Genomic DNA, 16431 nt, shown 5'->3' on the forward strand with positions numbered 1-16431 from the left:
GAAAAAATGACATGTTGGGTGGTGGTAACACTGCCTTTAATCCCAACACTCGGGAAGAAGAGGCAAGTGGATCTCTGTGAGTTCAAAGCCAGTCTGGTCTACAAGTGTTAGTTCCAGGACAGGCTCCAAAACTACCGTAAAACCCTGTCTTGAAAAAAAAAAAGACATCATAAAATTTTCAGGCTTACTGGAAGGAACTAGAAAGAAACCATCCTAAGAGAGGTATCCCACACCCGGAAAAACAAATATATTAATTTATACGTAGATATTAGTTGCTAAGGCAATGATAACCAAGCTATAATCCACAGAACCACAAAGGGTAGAATAAGTGACTAGAGGGAAGAGACGGATCTTGTTAGGAAAGGGAAATAGAATAGCTATAGATGGAAGGTGATGCTGGAATGAGATCACGTAGGAAACTGAGGGGAATAGGGAAGAGACAGGTAAAATTAAGGGCCTTTTGAAAGGTAGTATGGAAACCTAATACAGTACAAATTTCCTAAAATATACATATATATTTCTAAATATACATATATTTCTAAATGAAATATACATTTCATTTATATATATGTAAATATACATATATTTCTAAATGAAATCACCAAACAGTGGGGAGACAGAGTCCCAGTTGCCCATCTCTTATCATGAAATGATGCTTCTGGTACCAAAATTGGCTTACATCTAATTGAGTTGTTGGCTGAAGGGGTCCCTATATGAACTCCATACAACACAGGCTATTTTCAAGACTATAAGCTGCTCTCCACAAACTGACAGCAAGGACCCATTGCTGAAAACAATACCTACACAGCTCTTTGAATGTGGTGATGTCAAGCCAGTGCCTATATACAGCATTCACCCCCATATTATAGCATCTTTGGTACAGGAAGGTACTCTGCATGCCCTCAAAAGAGAAACATAAACACTAAGCTAGTCACAAACCCTTTATCTACAATGGTGTACCACCTGCAAAATATGCTAGGGCAATGGTGGCACAAAGTTTGTGGGAATAACAGACCAATAAATGATTTGTCTTAAGTCCCATTACAGAAGATGGAAATCATGCCCACCCAACACTGTTTGAGTGACCAAAAAGCTAAGACTAGATAGGACTCAAGGACCTAGGAAAAAAGTAAATAATACTGAGGAGGGAGGGAGGAAAGGAGAAAATGTAGTGAGAAAATGATTCCTAATGATATTCAGCTACACTCATTGCTCAGTCATCATCAGAGACGCTTCCTCCTGCAGCAGGTGAGAACAAATATGGAGACCCACAGACAGAAATCACATAGAGTGAGAGACCCAGAAACACTCAACCCTAAATGGGATGTCTCCAACAAATCCCTCCACTCAGGGCATAGAGAACCCTGAGGAAGAGGAGTCAGAAAGAGTGTAAGAACCAGGGGGTATTGAAGACACCAAGGAAACAAGATCCTCTAAACCAATGGAAGCAAAGCCCATAGGAATACACAGAGACTGAAGCAGCAGGCACAAGGCCTGCACGGGTCTGCATTTTTAAGGGATTCCTGAGTATGAGCGACTGGGTCTCTGATTCCTGTGCCTTCTCTTGGGTTCTTTTCCTTCTGTTGGTTTGTCCTGTCTAACTTTGATGTGATAACTTTTGCTTTATCATATAAGGCAAAATTATATAAAGCAAAAAATAAAGTTGTTTTATTTTTAAATGCATTAATGAAAGAAACAAAAGAAAGAAGAGAAAAAATGAAGAAAAGGAAGAAAGGAGGGATGGAGGGAGAGGAAAGAAGGGATGGAATAAAGAAACCTAGCCACTAGAGTAAAGGTTAACTGAAGTATCATTTACACATGCTAGGAGAGAGAAAATGAGTCATCGCCAATGGAGTGTGGTACTAAGTATATGAAACTTTCCAGGGCAGGTATCATGTTCAAAAACAGTTAACCAACATATAATGGACTATACAGGTTTTTGTGTGTTTTTATTTGGATACAGTTAGGAGGGCTTGTTTTGTTTTTTTGTTTGTTTGCTTGGAAGTGGTGCTTTATTTTGTTTTCTTGGTTTGGGGCATTCTGTTGTTGCATTGGTTATTTTGGTTTTTGAGAAAGAACTTAAGGTAGAGTGAGTAGAGATAGGGAGAGGATACGGAAGGACTTGGGGGAGGGAAAGAATATGACCAAAATATATTTAAATTTAAAACCTTTTTAAATGATAAAAATATATAAAATGACAAACCTGTTAAAATGTTTAATCATTTTAAAACATTAAGATATGTTAAAAACATAATTAAATTTGCTTCTTACCATAAACAATGTATTTCAGTTGAAGATTTTTAACAATTTCTTCCACAGTTGGTTTGTACTCGAGAAAACATGTATAAACCCCAGTCATGGCCTCCTCAAAGTTCTGAAATATGAGACTTCCTGTGGATGTCACTTGTGCAGTGGTGTTTTCTAATAAAGATATAATATATAGCTACTTAAATCACAATAGGGAGACAAAATACCAAACAGTTAAAGCAACCTAAAAACCCTCAAAAATGTATGTTTGCAAAAAGGAGTTCATACACAAAGTTAATCATTGTATTTGATGCTTATTATCAGTAGATGCTAGGACAACCTTAAAATCAAATTTCTACCAACCAGAGTTCATCAATTGTGTAACTGTCTAAGTCAATGATTCTCAACCTATGGGCTGCAACTTCTTAGGAAATAACCCTTTCACGGGGGTCACGTATCAGATATTTACATCACAATTCATAGCAGTAGCAAAATTAGACTTATGAAGTAGCAATGAAAATAACTTTATGGTGGGGGATCAGCACAACATGAGGACCTATATTAAAGGGTCATAGCATTAGGAAGGTAAGAGTGATGTGGGGACATAAAGCACTCCTATATTCTAGCATTGAAAGAGATGCTATCATGTTGTAGAGTATCATTTTAACTGACAAAGATGTGATGCTGTGGAATATTACTTTAGCTGTGTAAAGGTGTGCAACTTTTGTTTATGTTGCATTTGTTTAATTATGTAAAGATGTGTTGCATCTGTTTCATTTTGCCTGCCTAAGGCACCTGATTGGTCTAATGAAGAACTAGGCACAGAAAGAACAGGCAGAGCTGGCAGGCAAAAAGAATGAGTAGGAGAAGAAATCTAGGCTCAAAAAGAAAGAGAGAAGAGGAGGAGGAAAGAACAAGAAGAAAGAGAGAGACAAGCCTGGTGCAAGAAACCTGGTAGCCCTAACCAGACATGAGAAGCAGTGAAAGACATACAGAAATAAAAGTAAAAAATTCCAAAGCAAAAGGTAGATAAAGAGAAACATGTTAATTTAAAAAACCTGGCAAGAAATGAGCCTAAGCTGGGCCAAGCATTCATAACTAATAAGTCTCCATGTCATGATTTGGGAGGTGGATGAAGGTCCAAAAGAAAAAGCCTGTTTCACTATCAGAAATACATTACTATTTATGAAAATTTATGCACACATATATGCAGTGCATGTATGCATAAACAACATGTATATAAAAAGTATATATTTTACATAGTGTATTTATTTAACTATATCATAAATAATATTGATATAGCTTAAGTATGAGTTGTAGAGTCTTAGAATTTGCACATAGAAAATCTATTGCACTATAGCCATTAACAGCTAAGAGTTCTTATCACTACATGAAATGGTACATGAAACAGTGAGTTGTTTCTACTGCTGAGGGGTACAGAAGAAGATAAATGGAAAATTATTATCAAACACAGCGTTGATGTGTTAGAAAAAAGAATGTGATGTAGGCTCCCTCTTGGCTTCAGCATAAGGGTTATACTGGGAGAAAACTATACTATCAAATGGAGAGAAATCCTCTTCCTGAGATATTAAGATATAGATGTGAAGGCTTCATTCTCTCCCACAAATGTACAACCATGGGTAACCACTTCTTCTGAAGTCCAGTTTATTTGTCCAGTGAAGAATGATAAGATATAGCTGACGAATTCAAAGGGTTGTTCAATTCAGAAAATATTAAAAATCATTAAATAGGAAGTTGTTATTCTAAAAGTTTGTATGTCATAAAACTATAAAAGAATAATATCTTCTTAATAACTTAATACTCCATTATTTAAAATTGAAAGTATTATCTCATAAAATGACTACATATCTTTTTCCATTTTAAGTAAATGATTTGATACCTATATATTTTTAGAAATAGTTCTTAAAACTGAAGAAAATGCCAGAATAATCTTAGAACTGACATTTTTTGTTATATGAAAAGCCCTACTGCATATTTTGAAAAAGAAATGAATAGACAGATATACCACCCACATTGACCTTACATAGAGAGTTATGCCTTGAGATCTCACATTTCTATACCCTGGATGAAGAATAAAAATGTAACATAAAATAATATATTTCTGTTTAAATGCCTACTTGTTCATGAATATTTTCTGATTAAAGATTACATATTTATCTTAACATACTATTTTTAAAGCTATTAACAAATTAAGCATAGTATTTAAGCAAGAAGCATAGTATAATAAATTTTTATAATAATTTTAAATATCACATTATCAGTGAAGCTATATATTTCATAGTAATAATTCAAAATTAAATTTTCCTACACCAGAAGTGTCAATAAATATATATATTTACATATTTTCATGCATTTATTATATATATGTTGCATTTGGCACAGATAATATAAGAAAGTAAGAACTCATATTAGAATATCTATTAGCAGCCAATTTATGTTTTATATACTATTCTGTAAAGAAAATCTGGCTATTAATGAGTATAACCTTTAGAGCAAACTGTAAATTAAGTCAGTTATCAAATTCAAGATTTAGAATAAAGATGAAATAGACAATACACAATAGGTACATAAGCAAAAGAAGGATAATTAAATCAGAAACTGATTTTTCACATAAAATGGAAGTCTCAAAACAGCTGAATTTTTTAATGTCTCCATCCTTAATAAAGACATTTGGAAAAGTTTATTTTATCAACATTACTATATCAACTCCACGAGACTACAAAAAATATTTGAATAAATGATAAATGTATTAAATACAAATATTCTTTTAAGTATAAGTAAATCTGAGATATATCTCTTTAATTATGATAACAAAAATAAAATCCTACCTGAAACAATTTTTCCTTTTGGCCCATGCCATTGGAATGATGGATCTACCAGTTCAATGTTTCTCAGTCGTTGAGTTACACAAAGCACATGTGGACTCCTTTGATGAAGCATGACATATACGCTCACTGAAAATACAATATTAAAATGTTCCAATAACATTTTATGCTTTTTAACTGTCTAATAATACCTTACATTTTGTAGCTTGTGTTACATTCTCTGACATTTCTTTGGGTTATTGCCCCTATTACTTCATGATAATTTAATATCACTGTCTCCATATAATTACATTAAGAAGCATACAATGTATTTTATTTGACGGTGTGTGTACATGTACATTTAGTCACCCATGTGTGAGGGTGGGTGTCCTAAACATGAATGTAATGTGTTGGTCCTTTTTATTCATAGCTCACCCCGTTTAATCTCAGAGTATATAACTACAGTGACAGTATTAAGATAATTCTCTAGCTGAACTTCATATGCTTTGCAAAGACATCAAATATAAACATAGTATGCAACTATGTATGTATGTATGTATGTATATATACATGTATGTATTTATATTTACAGAGAGGAATAATACATTATTTACAATAACATAGCATAGTATACTAGATAAAAATAGCATGATTAAAAAGTTAAGAAATATATACAATGGTTGACTTTTAAACATATATTTTGTCAGACTCTGCTTTAAATAATTATGATAACCAAAACAAAGATGTGTTTAGGAGATTCATCAGGAGCACAATCAAAGATTCAATTATTCTGAATGTCCTCAGAACTAAGCTTTCCCAACAACCCACCAGTAACTGCATGCCAACCCTTCGGATTAACCCAACCAAGAGCTCTTCTGAGCCAGTAAAATAAAAATTATCTTTGGTAATCAAATTTCTTGACAGTAAAAAGCCTTTATATTTTACAACAAAATATGTTTGAAATAGTCATAGCCTTCCACTGCTTGTGAAAGCTTGTCTCTACATTTGGTTATTTGTTTTTACCATGAATGAGTAGAAAAATAATGATTTAGTCTACCCATGACAATGTTGTTCTTCTTCAATACTTTAATTAAATCTATCTATAGGCTGCCTTCCCATTATAAGTCTGATTGATTGTATATTTACTTAATAACTATTAGATCCAATTTGCAAACATTTTCTTAGGATCCAAATGTTTCTGTTTATAAATATAACCATGTATAATTTTCTTATATTAGCCCTTTACTTTTTACTAATTTAAGCACTTACAATCATTAATACTTAATATTCAACATGATAGTATAATAAAAAAAACTAATCATTTAGGATCATAATGACCACATGAAAAGAACTTGGTATGTTTTCTCCTATAACCTGTCTTTGTAAGAATGTGTGCTTTTCCAGGTCCATTCTCTTACATTTTGGTAACGTAGAAAGCAGAAAAATGCATTATGAACTGCACTAAAGTTGACTTTAATTGCTACAAGTCTAATAAATAATTTAATAAAATCTAGTTTAGAAATTTTCCATCTAATTTTATATACTATAAATCAATATAATTTTATTTTATCTATAATTATATTTATTTATTATATTTTATGATATAATTATATAAAATATGAAATTACTCAGAGTAAGTTAAAGTTTTATATGATTTTCTTTATTCATAACACCTGCCCTTATTTTCATTATTTTCTTACAAAGTTATTTGTTAAAATCTATGCATTATATGTTCCAAAGGCGGCTTTTAATTCCAATCAACATTCCATTGCTCTTGTACGGTCTCTTTCAACAACTCCTGCTCTTCTCTTATTTCTGTTCTGCTTCCCTCAGTTTAAGGTCTTTCTATCCTCTTCATGCCTTGGCATGACTCACGACTGCTTCCTTCTCCAATGTGTATCTTTTGCCTGTATCTCCCTATCCCTTTCCATATCCTGTGTTCTTTTCAGACCACAGCAGTCCTCAGGGTTTCCCCTTTCTGATATTATTCTAGTAACTACCTAGTTTCTCTTAATATTTGGAAGGTGAGTGCAAGTCTATGCTTCTGTATAGTTTCTTTGACAGGATCTGATGCCCTTATTCTGACTTTCCTGTCAGTCTCCCACTAAAGTTTGTGATTTCCATCCCAGCAACTTCAACTGAGTTCAACTGTTTCTCAGCACTATCAACAGTCCAAAATAAATATTCCAAGACATCAGCAATCAAAGTGAATATAACATTTTTAAAGTAAACAGACATTGACTACTAATGAAACAACACCTCTGTGAAGAACATCTTCTGACTCAAAAAAAAAGTATAGTTAGAACATACTGTTACAATCAGGGGAATATACAGTTTCAATGTTTTCTGGAACATTTTATCAAGAATTTAGAAAAGCACACCCAATAAGCTGGCAATTCACAATTGTGTCTTATTTCATAAAATTTATTCAATGTTTATTTATTTCAGGTGGATACATGGGGAAAAAACCTGGGAGTGAAGAAACCCACATTTCTTATGTATTCATCAGTTCACAGTATTACACACACTTCTCCAAAGTTATCAATAATAATCGATCAACACTTGCCAATGTAATCATACATGACATCTGAAGTGAAGGCTCTAAAGATTTCCTTACTCTTTGGAACTAGTCTCAAAGACAAACTCTTCCCTGAGTAATAAAACTTCACTTTTGTATCAGAGCCTATTGACAATAATATGAGGTCCCTTGTGAAACAGTTCTCTATAATGTGAAGACAGACAATATGGTCTGTGGTCCTTCATGTACAGAAGTGTGTTGAACAGAGAAGAAAGCTACTTGTGCAAGTCCTAATCTGCTATAATGTAAAGGTTAACAGCTTTTCCAATAGTGAAAAGCTCTTCCATGGCTAGGAAGAGAACATACCACAGCTGACAGGTCCCCAAAGTGAATGGAATACAGTAACAATGTTTAAATACAATTAGTTACCATACTTAGAATATAATTAACACAGCTACAAACAATATAACAGTAGTGTTTGTTTTCAGAATATTTTTAATACTGATTTAAACTATACAGTGTATATATACATATATAAATATATATCAAGTCTAACTGAGGAAAATTAAAGAAAGCAACAATGAAAAATTATTTAGATACAAGAAGTTTCAAGTAGATCTACCTCAAGATCCAGCTATACCACTCTTGGACATATACCCAAAGGACTCTACATCCTACATGGAGACACTTACTCAACCATGTTTATTTCTGCTGTGTTCATAATAGCCAGAAATTGTAAACAGCCTAGATGTCCATCTGTGGATGAACAGATCAAAAAAACATGGTACATTTTACCCAATGGAATATTACTCAGCTGTTAAAAAAATCAAAATCATGAAATTCACATGCAAATGGATGGGGGAAGAAAAAATACCCTAAGTAAAGATAATCCAGGCCTTAAAAGACAAATATGGTATGTATTCTCTTATAGAAGAATGCTAGTTGTTAAGTCTTTGATAAGCATATATATATATATATATATATATATATATATATATATATATATCACAAAGGTTAGGTATCTAGTAAGGAACTAGTGTGGGAATAGAATATATAATTAATATATAATTAGAGATGGATATTGGGGAGAGTGGAATGGGAGTGATAAACAGAGAGGGGGAGAATAGGTGTTAATAGAGGGAATATGAGGAGGAACAGCTAAAACTAAGGATCATTTTAAAGTTCATATAGAAATCCATTACAGTAGAAGCTTCTTAAAATATATACATATATGAAAGAAATCTAAATGGAATCACCAAATAACAGGAGAGACAAAGCCTGAACTAATTATCTCTTGCCACCAAATGAAACCTCCAGTGTAAGGAAAAGGATACATCTAATTGAGTTCTTGGCCAAAGGGTTCCCATGGAACCCCCAAACAAACCAGAGTATCTTCCCAAGGCTAATAATTGCTCTCAACAAACTGATGGTAATATCATATTGATGAAGATAGCACCTAAAGAACTCACTAAACATGGAGAAGTCACACTGCTGCCTATCTGGAGCCTTCACCCTTACTAACTAGTGGAAGGTATTCAGCATGCTATCAGAGGAGAAAGCTAAGTACCAACCCATCTGGAACCCCTGAAATCCACAATGGTAAGCTGTCTGCATGATACACTAGAGCAATAGCGGCACGAAAGTCCGAAGTAACCAACCACTATCTGATTAGACTTAAGACCACTCCATGAGATGGAATCCATGCCTGACACTGTTCAGGTAGTCAAGAACTTGAGACTAAACAAACTACAGACCTAGGAGAAGACCGAATAATATTGTTCTGAAAAAGGAATATTGCAATGAAATGACCCCTAATAACATTCTGGCATGCTCATAGATTGGTTTCTTGCTCAGTCATCATCCCAGAAGATTCCTCCTACAGTAGATGGAAACAAATACAGAGACCCACAACTAAGCAATAGTGAGAGACCTTGGAACACTCAGCCCTAAATGGGATCTCTCTCTCTCTCAAGGCTCACTACTCAGGGCAGAAGAGGAAACAGAAAACCTAACAACTGAAGATAAATACAAAGTAAACACATTAAACGGGATCATACACAGGGCTAAAAAAAATGGCCAAGGAACAGATGCTGAAAGATTAAGCAACACAGGAAGGAAATTCAAGACATGACCAGGAAAACACAAGATAGCCAGAAAATAGGAAGCCTCAGTACTTAGACTTAAAATACCAATCTAAAGCTTGGTAATTAAAAATAAACAACCTTTACTATAGACACTGCCTGGAGAATTCAAATGTTAATTTTAAGAATGAATTTAATATTTCCCAATAAAATGAGCCAATAAAAAGGAGGGCAGTTACACAAAGAAATTATAATCCAAGCATAAAAGTTGCAGTTGATGAAAACAGCACAGAAATGAACACTAAAAATCATCCCATTTATGACACTGATGGAAGTAAGAATTTTAAGAACTCTAGAAATTAATCAAAGACATTTAACAACTTAGAAAATATTAATACAAGAAAATCAACAGTGAGGATCCAAGACCTCAGACATTGATGCAGAGTGCTGTTTCCTGCAGGTTTGCCTCCAGTGCAGATATCAATATTCTTTCCAATGTACTTTGGAGATGCCCATAAGCTTAGATAGGGCTGCTCCTAGGGACACAAACCAGTGGCCTTCTGGAGCAAGTAGAGACCTTCCCAGCCCATTGTTTCAAGGACTGTGAAGAATTTTGCTAAAATTTTGATGGGCATTGCAGTGAATTTGTAGATTGCTTTGGGACCGCATGAAACTGAAAAGCTTCTGTGAAGCAAAGGACATGGTCAACAAGAAACAATGGCTGCCTACAAAATGGGAAAAGATGTTCACCAACTCCACATCAGACAGAGGGCTGATCTCCAAAATATACAAAGAACTCAAGAAATTGGTCACCAAAAGAACAAATAACCAATAAAATATGGGGTACAGACCTAAACAGAGAAATTTCAACAAAGTAATCTAAAATGGCTGGAAGACACTTAAGAAAATGCTCAAAATCCTTAGCCATCAGAGAAATGCAAATAAAAACAACTCTGAAATTCTATCTTACACCTGTAAGAACGGCAAAGATCAAAAACACTGATGACAACTTGTACTGGAGAGGATGTGGGGTAAAGGGAACACTTCTCTATTGCTAGTGGGAGTGCAAACTGGTACTGCCCCTTTTGATATTAGTAAAGTGATTGCTCAGAAAACTAGGAAACAACATTCCTCAAGACACAAAAATGTCACTTTTCGGTATATATTCAAAGGATGCTCAACCATACTACAAAGACATGTGCTTAACTATGTTCATAGAAGCATTGTTTGTCATATCCAGAACCTGGAAACAGCCTAAATGCCCCTCAACCAAAGAATGGATAAGGACAATGTGATACATTTACACAATGGAATACCACACAGCAGAAAAAAAAATAATGATATTTTGAAATTTGCAGGCAAATGGATGGATCAAGAAAACGTCATTTTGAGTGCGGTAACCCACACCCAGAAAGACAAATATCATATGTACTCACTAATAAGTGGCTTTTAGACATAAAGCAAAGAAAACCAGCCTACAATTCACAATCCCAGAGAACCTAGACAACAATGAGGGCCTAAGAGAGACATACATGGATCTAATTAACATGGAAAGTAGGAAATGACAAGATCTCCTGAGTAAATTGGGAGCATGGGGACCATGGAAGAGGGTACAAGGGGAGGGTAGAGGAAGGAAGGGAAGCAGAGAAAAATGTATAGCTCAATAAAAATGATAAAAAAAATTAAAAAAGAAACCTTTCCCAGCCACTGATCACCAAACTCATGGGGCCAAAAGAGGAAGAGTGTACAATGTATAACTTATAATACATAATTGCCATTTTTTTCTTTTCTGTGGTTATGTTAACCACATATGTGGTATATATTAACATAATATTTGGCTTTGACTTTATATTTCTGCATTTGGTTTATTTTGATCCTCTATTATAAAGCTTCATTTTCTCCTGAGTGTTACAAGAAATAGAATCCTCAATTTTCTTCCTAAAGTAGGTCACTATGAACATCTCATAGAATTAAATATCCACTTCTAAATATACATAAAATCCAACTTGGAAACACATACAAACGTAAGAGGAATCAGTAAGAAAACAACTTCTCCAAAAATTCCAAAACCCTCAATAACTACATCTGAAGATGCTGACATGGCTAAAATGCCAAAGAATTCAAACCCCTTGCTTTATAAATGATGACTGGCATTAAATAAAATTCAAACAGATGAAAGAAGTCAGTCAGTTTGAGACCTGGATGAGAAAGACAACAACCTAGACAGGAATTCAGCAAATAGACATATTTGTAAGCAAAATATATAGACAGAAATTTTGGAAATAAAAAACTCAATGAATCAAATAAGAAACCTCAACATAAAGCACTATCAGTGGACTAGAATAGGCAAAAGAAAGAACACAAAAAACTGAAGACTGAGTTCAGAATCAGTATGTTCATATAACAATGAAAAAAAAACAACTGAGTTTCTGCTGCAGGATCTTCAGTGTTCTGCTGGAATCTTCCCTGCCCCCACTGTCGCCTTTTGTCTCCTGTGTCCTTGGAATACCACCTCTCCTTATTTCAGTGCTGAAGAGTTCTATCTAGAGTGCTGAGGAGTTCCGTCCAGAGAGTGCTGATGAGTCCCATCCAGAGAGGAAGAGATGGGGAGGCGCCAATGCAAGAATTCCTCCAACAACCTGAAAGGCAACCTGACATCACCAGAATCCAGGGATCATGAAACTAGAAGAATTGAACACCCTACTCCAGAAGAAATTGAAGAAATCGACCTTAAGTGGAACTTTATGAAAATAATAGAGGAACTTAAACAGGAGGTGAAAATCTGCCGTAAAGAAATGGAAGATAAGTATAGCAAAAAGATTGAAGAAATGAGTAAAGAAATGGAAGAGACATGTAACAAAAAGATTGAAGAAATGAGTAAATCCACAAATGAAACCCTGGGAAACGAAGAAAAAACAATCAAACAAGTAATGGAAACAGTTAAAGATTTGAAAACTGAAATGGAGGCAATGAAGAAAACACAAACCGAGTGCCAGCTGGCTATGGAAAATCTAGGTAAACGAACAGAGACTTCAGAAACAAGCATAACCAATAGAATACAAGAGATAGAAGAACGAATCTCAGACTCTGAAGACACCATAGAGAAAATAAACACTCTGACCAAAGAGAACATCAAATCCAAAAAATTCTCATCACAAAACATTCAGGAAATGTGGGACACAATAAAAAAACCAAATCTAAGAATAATAGGGATAGAAGAAGGAGAAGAAGTGCAGATCAAAGGCCCAGAAAATATATTCAACAAAATTATAGAAGAAAACTTCCCCAACCTAAAGAACGATATCCCGATGAAGGTTCAAGAAGCATACAGAACACTGAATAGACTGGTCAGAAAAAAACATCCCCTCGCCATATAATAATCAAAACACAAAACATTCAGATTAAAGAAAGTATATTAAGAGCTGCAAAGGAAAAAGGTCAAGTCACTTATAAAGGTAAACCTATCAAACTTACACCAGACTTCTCAATAGAAACCATGAAAGCCAGAAGGTCCTGGATAGAGGTACTGCAGAAACTAAGAGACCGTGGATGCAAGCCCAGACTACTATACCCAGCCAAGCTATCATTCACTATCAACAGAGAAAACAAAATATTTCAGGATAAAAACAAATTTAAACAATATGTAGCCACAAATCCAGCCTTACAGAAAGTATTAGAAGGCAAATCACAACCCAAGGAATCCAACATTGCCAATACTGCCTACAATAACTGAGACATCTAGCGACCCGTTACAAGCAAAACTCGAAGAAGGGAAACAAACACACTCTACTACGCCCACCAAAAAAAGAAAAAAGAAAATAACATGAGTCAACAACCACTGGTCATTATTATCACTTAATATAAATGGACACAATTCACCTACAAAAAGGCACAGACATAGTGATAGGATACGAAAACAGGATCCAACATTCTGCTGTTTACAAGAAACATACCTCAACCACAAAGACAGACACCTACTCAGAGTAAAGGGTTGGGAAAAGGTTTTCCAAGCAAACGGTCCTAAGAAACAAGTGGGTGTGGCCATTTTAATATCTAACAAAATTGACTTCAAACTAAAATCAATCAGAAGAGATGGAGACAGACATTTTATACTCATAACAGGAACAATTCATCAGGAGGAAGTCTCAATCCTGAATATCTATGCCCCTAATATAAAGGCACCCACTTATGTAAAAGAAACACTTCTAGAACTCAAGGCAGTCATCAAACCACACACACTAATAGTAGGAGACTTCAACACACCTCTCTCTCCAATGGACAGATCAATCAGACAAAAACCTAACAGAGAAGTAAGAGAATTATTGGAGGTATTGAATCAAATGGACTTAACAGACATCTATAGAACATTCCACCCAAACAGGAAAGAATATACCTTCTTCTCTGCAGCTCATGGAACCTTCTCGAAAATTGACCACATACTCGGTAACAAAGCAAACTTCCACAGATACAAAAAAATATTAGTAACCACCTGTGTCTTGTCAGATCACCATGGATTAAAGTTAGAATTCAACAATAATGCTACCCCCAGGAAGCCAACAAACTCATGGAAGTTGAACAGTCAACTACTGAATCACCCCTGGGTCAAGGAAGAAATAAAGAAAGAAATTAAAGTCTTCCTTGAATTTAATGAAAATAAAGACACAACATACTCAAACCTATGGGACACTATGAAAGCAGTGCTAAGAGGAAAGTTCATAGCACTAAGTGCCCAATTAAAGAAAACAGAGAAAGCACACATTGGAGACTTAACAGTACACCTGAAAGCTGTAGAAAAAAAAGAAGCAGATTCACCCAGGAGGAGTAGAAGACTGGAAATAATCAGACTGGGGGCTGAAATCAACAAAATAGAAATACAGAAAATAATCCAAAGAATCAATGAATCAAAAATTGGTTCTTGGAGAAAATTAACAAGATCGACAAACCCCTATTCAAACTAATCAAATGGCAAAGAGATAACATGTAAATTAATAAGATCAGAAATGAAAAGGGGGACATAACCACAGACACAAAGGAAATTCAGAGAATCATTAGATCTTACTACAAAAGTCTGTGTACCACAAAATTGGAAAATGTAAAAGAAATGGACAATTTTTTAGATAAGCACCATATACCAAAGTTGAACCAAGACCAGGTGAACAATCTAAATAGACCTTTTAGTCGCGAAGAATTAGAAGCTGTTATCAAAAATCGCCCGACCAAAACAAGCCCAGGACCAGATGGTTTCAATGCAGAATTCTACCAGAACTTCCAAGAAGAGCTAATACCTATACTCCTTAATGTATTCCACAATATAGAAAGAGAAGAGTCATTGCCAAACTCCTTTTATGAAGCTACAGTTATTCTGATACCAAAACCACACAAAGAAACAACCAAGAAAGAGAATTACAGACCAATCTCACTCAAGAACATCAACGCGAAAATTCTCAATAAAATATTGGCAAACCGAATCCAAGAACACATTAGAAAAATTATCCATTATGATCAAGTAGGCTTCATCCCAGAAATGCAAGGCTGGTTCAACATATGCAAATCTATCAATGTAATCCATCATATAAATAAACTGAAGGAAAAAAACCATATGATCATTTCATTGGATGCTGAAAAATCATTTGACAAAATTCAACACCCCTTTATGATAAAGGTGTTGGAGCGATTGGGGATACAAGGGTCATACTTAAATATAATAAAAGCTATTTACAGCAAGCCGACAGCTAACATCAATTTGAATGGAGAGAAACTCAAAGCCATTCCACTAAAATCAGGAACAAGACAAGGCTGTCCACTCTCTCCATACCTCTTCAATATAGTGCTTGAAAGTTCTAGCAATAGCAATAAGACAACATAAGGGGATCAAGGGGATTCGAATTGGAAAGGATGACGTTAAACTTTTGTTATTTGCAAATGATAATGTATTCTACATAAGCGACCCCAAAAACTCTACCAAAGAACTCCTACAGCTGATAAACACCTTTAGTAATGTGGCAGGATACAAGATCAACTCCAAAACATCAGTTGCCCTCCTATACACAAAGGTTAAAGAAGCAGAGAGGGAAATCAGAGAAACATCACCTTTCACGATAGCCACAAATAGCATAAAATATCTTGGGATAACTCTAACCAAGGAAGTGAAAGACCTATTTGACAAGAACTTTAAGTCTTTGAAGAAAGAAATTGAGGAGGATACCAGAAAATGGAAAGATCTCCCTTGCTCTTGGATTGGGAGGATCAACACAGTAAAAATGGCAATTTTACCAAAAGCAATCTATAGATTCAATGCAATCCCCATCAATATCCCATCAAACTTCTTCACAGACCTTGAGAGAATAGTAATCAAGTTTATATGGCAAAACAAAAACCCCAGGATAGCCAAAACAGTCTTATACAATAAAGGAACTTCTGGAGGCATTACCATCCCTGACTTCAAACTCTATTACAGAGCTACAGTATTGAAAACAGCTTGGTATTGGCATAAGAACAGAGAAGTCGACCTATGGAATCAAATAGAAGACCCGGATATTAACCCACAAACCTATGAACACCTGATTTTCGACAAGGGATCTAAAGGTATGCAATGGAAGAAGAAAAGCATCTTTGACAAATGGTGCTGGCATAACTGGATGTCAACCTATAGAAGAATGAAAGTAGATCCATAACTATCACAATGCACAAAACTCAAGTCCAAATGGATTAAAGACATCAACATTAATCTGACCATTTTGAACCAGAGAGAAGAGAAAGT

At 34.8% G+C, this 16431-nt stretch overlaps 1 protein-coding gene and 1 non-coding gene across 3 annotated transcripts in view; both read right to left on the reverse strand.

Moving 5' to 3' along the window:
* The window catches only part of Zpbp (zona pellucida binding protein), a 136504-nt gene that overhangs the window by 71358 nt on the left and 48715 nt on the right, over nucleotides 1-16431 (reverse strand). For both annotated transcript variants that reach the window (XM_085692194.2, XM_085692195.2), the window contains exons 3-4: nucleotides 5097-5222; nucleotides 2272-2421 (exon numbers count right to left, since the gene is read on the reverse strand). In XM_085692194.2, the coding sequence (XP_085548320.1) occupies nucleotides 2272-2421; nucleotides 5097-5222 (276 nt within the window). The remainder of the gene's footprint in view (nucleotides 1-2271; nucleotides 2422-5096; nucleotides 5223-16431) is intronic.
* LOC125401308 (small nucleolar RNA SNORA24) lies at nucleotides 7861-7987 on the reverse strand. Its single transcript, XR_007232314.3, has one exon. It is a non-coding gene; the product is annotated as a small nucleolar RNA SNORA24 (small nucleolar RNA).

This window comes from Myodes glareolus, chromosome 8, assembly GCF_982192425.1.
Source record: "Myodes glareolus chromosome 8, mMyoGla1.1, whole genome shotgun sequence".
Taxonomy (NCBI): domain Eukaryota; kingdom Metazoa; phylum Chordata; class Mammalia; order Rodentia; family Cricetidae; genus Myodes; species Myodes glareolus.